The 6,000-nt window shown below is 45.2% G+C and overlaps 1 protein-coding gene across 3 annotated transcripts in view; it reads right to left on the bottom strand.

Annotated features, from left to right (window-relative positions):
* Positions 1-1,847: 1,847 nt before the first annotated feature.
* The window catches only part of si:ch211-267e7.3 (ADAMTS-like protein 2), a 111,006-nt gene continuing 106,853 nt past the window's right edge, over positions 1,848-6,000 (bottom strand). For all 3 annotated transcript variants that reach the window (XM_048538797.2, XM_048538794.2, XM_059647761.1), the window contains one exon: positions 1,848-3,689. In XM_048538797.2, the coding sequence (XP_048394754.2) occupies positions 3,574-3,689 (116 nt within the window). In that variant the 3' untranslated portion in view covers positions 1,848-3,573. The remainder of the gene's footprint in view (positions 3,690-6,000) is intronic.

Below are 6,000 nucleotides of genomic sequence, written 5' to 3'. Positions count from 1 at the left end.
AGATTTTCATCCCCAAAACTGAGCTGGATTTGAACCAAACCATATAATGATCATTCACCAATCACAAACACAGTATTCACAATCTGTGGAACGCTGTGGCCCATTGCCTCAAGCTCAGCAAAAGGCATATGTTAGGAGCACAGCTTTTAACTGGGGAACTGTGAAATATTCAGCACATCTGGTTGGGAGTCACATAAAAAAAAAGTGTTTGATACCAGACTGACATCATTTGGACAATGCATAATTCTGCCCAGGGAGAAAATCTGACCATCCACAATCTACCTGGGTATTTGTAATGTTATGATCCCCATAGAGACAGATAGTGTTTTTTTTCATGAACTGCCAATTAATCACTGAACGATTAACATGACAAATTTCACTTTATGAGACTTTCATCTCGACACTAAGTGTAAATCACAACTTGTTTACAACCTGACATTCTCAATCCTTCTCTGGGATTTTGGAAGCTGACAGTCTCTCCACCGATTCCACTGCTACTATATCCAAGCTTAATCACTTAATATTTTCTTTCCCTTTTTGAAAATCCCCCTACACTCTTGGGCACTGGTATCTACTTCCAGCCCTACAACCCTCAGAATTCTCGATTCTTTCCCTCTCGCATCCTGCGCATCAATTTCCTTCATCCCTCCATGTCACACCCTGCCTTTAGGCTGTCTGGGCCTTAAACTTTAGAATTCCTTCCCCTTCTTGTGCTAATATCTCCTTTTGCAGCTGGGTGTCAAATTCTGTTTGGTAATAACCCTGTCAGTGGAATGGTGGCCCAGTGCTTAGCAACACTGCCTCACAGCAGCAGGGACACAGGTTCAATTCCAGCCTCGGGTGACTGTCTGTCTGGAGTTTGCATGTTCTCCCCGTGTCTGTGTGGGTTTCCTCCAGGTGATCCGGTTTCCACTCACAGTCCAAAGATGTGTAGGTTATGTGGATTGGCGGTGCTCATTTGCCCGTAGTGTCCAGAGATGTAGGCTTGGTGGATTAGCCATGGGAAAGGGTGAGTGGGTCAATATGGACTTGATGGGCCAAATGGCCTGCTTTCACACTGTAGGGATGCTATAAAACATCTTGAGATGGTTTTGACCACATTAGCGGTGCTATATACATGCTAGAAGTTGGGTTTAGAGTCAAAAAGACCAAGTCTTATGTTATTGGGATAGGGTTAGAGATTCCAGGTCCACCAACTTCCAGTAACGCTAACACTACCTTGTAATGCAGGGAGAAGTATCATTTGTATAAACTGGGGAGTTATATAAATCTCAGTGTGAACATGAACTGGTGAAAGTAGGCTAAACACTGCCATAACAGTTGCAACATGCATAAACACAGAGGGTGGAGCTCCAATTCAGAACCTGATAGATGGTGTGAAAGAAAGCTCAGTGATGGTCTCTTCTTGTCCAAAAGATGACAGCTACTAATAACCAATTGGCAGTAGAAAAGATGAAACCAATCGGCATTTAGTCTAAAGAGCTAATCAAGTGTCTAATTACTAAGTAGCATCCAGAAAGGTGCTCCTCTGTGGGCACGGACCAGAATGAAAAACACAGTTGGAGAAGTGATCATAACATTCTGTCCTGAGCTTGACTGGGATCTGCTGACCAGCATTCTGGGAGAAATAAGTCTGGCTACTGGATTAAATATTACAGTGCTTTCTTTTGCATTTTCCTTGACATAATCTGGTCCAACCGATGGTCTGTAGTTCCAGTGGTACCACAGCAGACAGGGGAACAGTGCGGGGATTTTCTTAGTCTATATTACTTGTGGTATGGATCCTCCACCAGGGCAGCCCAACAATGTCACATCCCCACAAAACAGAAGCCACTCAAAAAGTCACTGTTATTTATTGCTGTACAAAATACTTCTAATAATATAGCTACAGTACATCAATAATCTGTTACTGTAAAATAATTCTAAAGAGTCACTGTACAATTACACTTGGGAGCATGTGATAACATCTAGTTGTCATATATTAAAGCTACATCATACTATCAGAAATACGTCCCCAAACTTCGCTTCATGAGGAGTGTTAACCTCACCTTCCAAAGCAGACCTGTGCATAGCAACACCCTCAAGGGGCTTTCTGCTGTTGAACAGAGTCAGGTCTCACTCTGGTTGAGTTCGGCTCTCCCCCAGTGTCACTTGGGATCAAAATACGTCAGGCACGAATCACGCAATCGACACGTGCCATCAGCGCCTGGAACCTCGCCCTCTTCGGCAACAAGTCCCGTGACTCACGCACCTGGTTCTGCATCTTCTGGTGATCTCCAATGAGTTGCCAACTTTATCGCGGGTTGCACTGAGACACGTTTCAGTCTGTGGGCAACCCAACTGAAATGCCTTCTGGTGATTTCCCCATTACCTGCACAATACTTAAGTGTTGAGAGTGGCCAAGGGTGCCCCAAGTTGGCATATCAGAGTGGTGCACCATCTTTTAATGGAATGCCTGACTCAACCCTTCTCTGTCAAGTTATCCCAGATTCTAGATGGCTACAGAGAGGTGAGGGGCCTTCAAGACGGACAGAGCCTCCGTGGTTCCTCGTGATAACTGGCTCTCGCAAAGTGAAAGGGAAGATTTCAGATCAATAACTTGTTGTAAATTCTTGTTTGTAAAGGAATGCATGGTCCCAAAGGTGAGAGGAACAGTCAAACACAGAGCTAGGGTGGGGGTGTGGGGAAGGACGGGGTTAATTGGATTGTGGAGAGATTGAAGAAAAGAAAAATTGATGCAGTACTAATTTTTCCCTCCAGGTGGCTCTAGAAAGGCTTGTAAACAATATGGAGTACAGTACTTGTTGTAATGGTTGGAGGTGACCAGTCATTCAAATTAGTACTGGACCAATTTTTAATTTGAATATTATTCACAAGTCCCTTAACTGTATCAGGTCATGCCTCTTACTTCAGTCCGGATGCTATTTGTATTATTTAGCTGCGTATGACTGAAAATCAGAAAATCTTCAAATGACTGTTGCCCCAGTGCCCTCCTCACAGACCCTCACTCACAATATTCAAAGATCTAAGCACCCACCTTAGTTAACTATTTCACCTTGTCTTACTAAGACGCGGATCGTCATTGGGACTGGGATGGTATACACTTTGTTTCCAGCATGGATCGGCTGTCAGGAGAACAGGAACACTGGTCATTCTGGAAGGTAGAGGTAGTGGACGGCAATGGGGGAGGGTCCACTTCACTGACAGAGACTCACAAAAGGTCCCAGGAGTGGGGTCTGTGCAGATTCTAGGAGCTGCTGGAGGTCGGGGTGGGGCTGTGAAGTAACGGGAATGAACACATCATCTTCCAATGCAACGGAGAGAGAAAGAAGAAGAGGCAGAGTGGTATTCCAGTCACAAGACGAAGAAACATGTGGTATGTGGTCTACTGTACATTTTTGTTTCACGTTTTGTAGTGTTGCTTGGTCGTATTGACTGGGAATGGCGATGAATCTCAACCCCTTCCTCCCAATCCCTCCGCACTTGCACTTCCCCACCAACCAACTGAAAAAAGGGACTGTGTATTTTGTGTTATTCCCTGCAGGATTGTGGCCCTGAAGGTCACCAGTGGCGTTATGCCCTATTCTTACAGGATCTGCAGCAGGCCTTCCTGTAGTACCAGTGTGTGCACAGTTTCACCTTCAGCACCAATGCACAGTTGGCCGTCACTTTGTCCTGACAGTTGTCGTCTGCAAGGCAAATGAACAAGAGGAGATTTACCACAGAGAACGAGATGCCATTTCACCACCTCCCTTGCACGTACATCCCATCCTGAAAATCCCACACTGAGTGTTGCCAACTTTGGGTAGGCCATTTCCACCAAGCTTTCCCACCTGTGACCTGTGACGTCCTAACTGTCCATCCCAAAACTCTTGCCTTTGATCAACCGCCATCTCCATCCCTGTGGCACAAGACCTCACACTCAACGGGAAAGTTATCAAGCCCTTTGTTATCTAATTGGATAATTCTTCACTGTCACCCAAATCATGTAGCTCGCCCACTTCCAATGCCTCAGTCATTAACAAATTAAAGCCTTCATTAAACATTTTGGTGACAGCACACTGCCTTATTGTACTCCTTTCTTCACTGAAAAAACATCTGATTGTCTGTCTTCATACTGGTTTTGCTGTTTGATCCCAATACAGCCTCTTTCTCACATCAATGTCACATTTCAGCTTTAGGTGATATTTACAAACATGTTCCATGCTCTATGTAAATGATCTTGTTCACTTCTTGATATTTATTGAAGATTGCTGTAAGGTTAAACATTTGCTGTCTTATTCTTAGCTGTCCTGGAGCGAAGGACAGGACAGGGAAGCAGTCCGGGAGCGAAGGTCGGAGCAGGGAAGCAGTCCCGGAGTGAAGTTCGGAATGGGGAAGCAGTCTCGGAGCAAAGGTCGGAGCAGGGAAACAGTCCCGGAGTGAAGGGCAGAACGGGGAAGCAGTCCCGGAGAGAAGATTGGAGTGGGGAAGCAGTCCCTGAGCAAAGGTCGGAGCAGGGAAGCAATTCCGGAGCGAAAGGTAGCACGGGGAAGCAGTCCCGGAGCAAAGGTCAGAGCAGGGAAGCAGTTCCAGAATGGAGGTTAGCACCGGGAAGCGGTCCCTGGGAAAACTTATCTTGGAGCAGCTGAGAGGTTGTGCAGAGCTGGGATGGTTGTCAAACTGGGGCCTGGCACAAGTGATGAGACCACATGGGGAAGTCCCTGTGCCCAGCTACTGCAATGTAATGTTTATTTGTAAATTGTTTATCTGACTGTAATGTTTATCCTTTTAACTATGTCTTACTTCTAACTTATTCTATGAATCACTGTAAAGTAATGCAATTATTTTTCTTTTTATTCCTCTTTTGTATCTATGGTTTGTACCAAGGTACTTGTACCTAAAATGGTGCCATTAGAGGCGACATTGTAAAACTTTTCACTGTACTCCTGTACTTGAGTACACATGGCAATAAATGATATTCTGTTCCCCCTTTGCCCCTTGGGCCCTTTTAAATCTTTCCCCTCTCACCTTAAACCTTGTCCCTCTAGTTTTCCCCTAACCTGGGGAAAACACCTTGGCTATTCACCCTATCCATGCCCCTCATAATTTTATAAACCTCTATAAGGTCACCACTCAGCCTCTAACACTCCAGGGGAAATAGCTCCGGCCCATTCAGCCTCTCCCTACAGCTCAAACCCTCCAACCCCGGCAACATCCTTGTGAATCTCTTCTGAACCTTTTCAAGTTTCAAACTGAGAGCAGGGCGATGAGAATTCCTCCCCCAAACCCACCATCTGCTTCGCACTAAATTAAGGCACTGCAGTTCCCATGGAATTAGCAAGAGCTGATGTGAATGGATCACAGAAATGCACCTTGGGACATATTTTTGTGTGCAAAGATACAAGCAGGCCATGGCACTGCAGAATGTTGAGCACTCAGCTCAGTTGTTGCTCAGATTTCAGCTGGATAAGCAACACATCCATCCCTAGACTCATGATTGATTATTCTATCTGTAAATGGAGATTTTCCAAATCTAATGCATCGTTAGGTGTTCTTGTACATCAGTCAATGAAAGCAAGCACGCAGGTACAGTAGGCAGTGAAGGAAGCTAATAGCATGCTGGCCTTCATAACAAGAGGAATTGAGTATAGGAGCAAAGAGGTCCTTCTGCAGCTGTACAGGGCCCTGGTGAGACCGCACCTGGAGTATTGTGTGCAGTTTTGGTCTCCAAATTTGAGGAAGGACATTCTTGCTATTGAGGGAGTGCAGCGTAGGTTCACAAGGTCAATTCCCGGAATGGCGGGACTATCATATGTTGAAAGACTGGAGCGACTGGGCTTGTATACACTTAAGTTTAGAAGGATGAGAGGGGATCTGATTGAGGCGTATAAGATTATTAACGGATTGGACACTCTGGAGGCAGGAAGCATGTTTTCGCTGATGGGGGAGTCCAGAACCAGAGGACACAGTTTAAAAATAAGGGGTAGGCCATTTAGAACAGAGTTGAGGAAAAACTTC

The sequence above is a fragment of the Stegostoma tigrinum genome, chromosome 8, assembly GCF_030684315.1.
Source record: "Stegostoma tigrinum isolate sSteTig4 chromosome 8, sSteTig4.hap1, whole genome shotgun sequence".
Lineage (NCBI taxonomy): Eukaryota > Metazoa > Chordata > Chondrichthyes > Orectolobiformes > Stegostomatidae > Stegostoma > Stegostoma tigrinum.
This window is presented reverse-complemented; position numbering and strand designations above follow the sequence as displayed.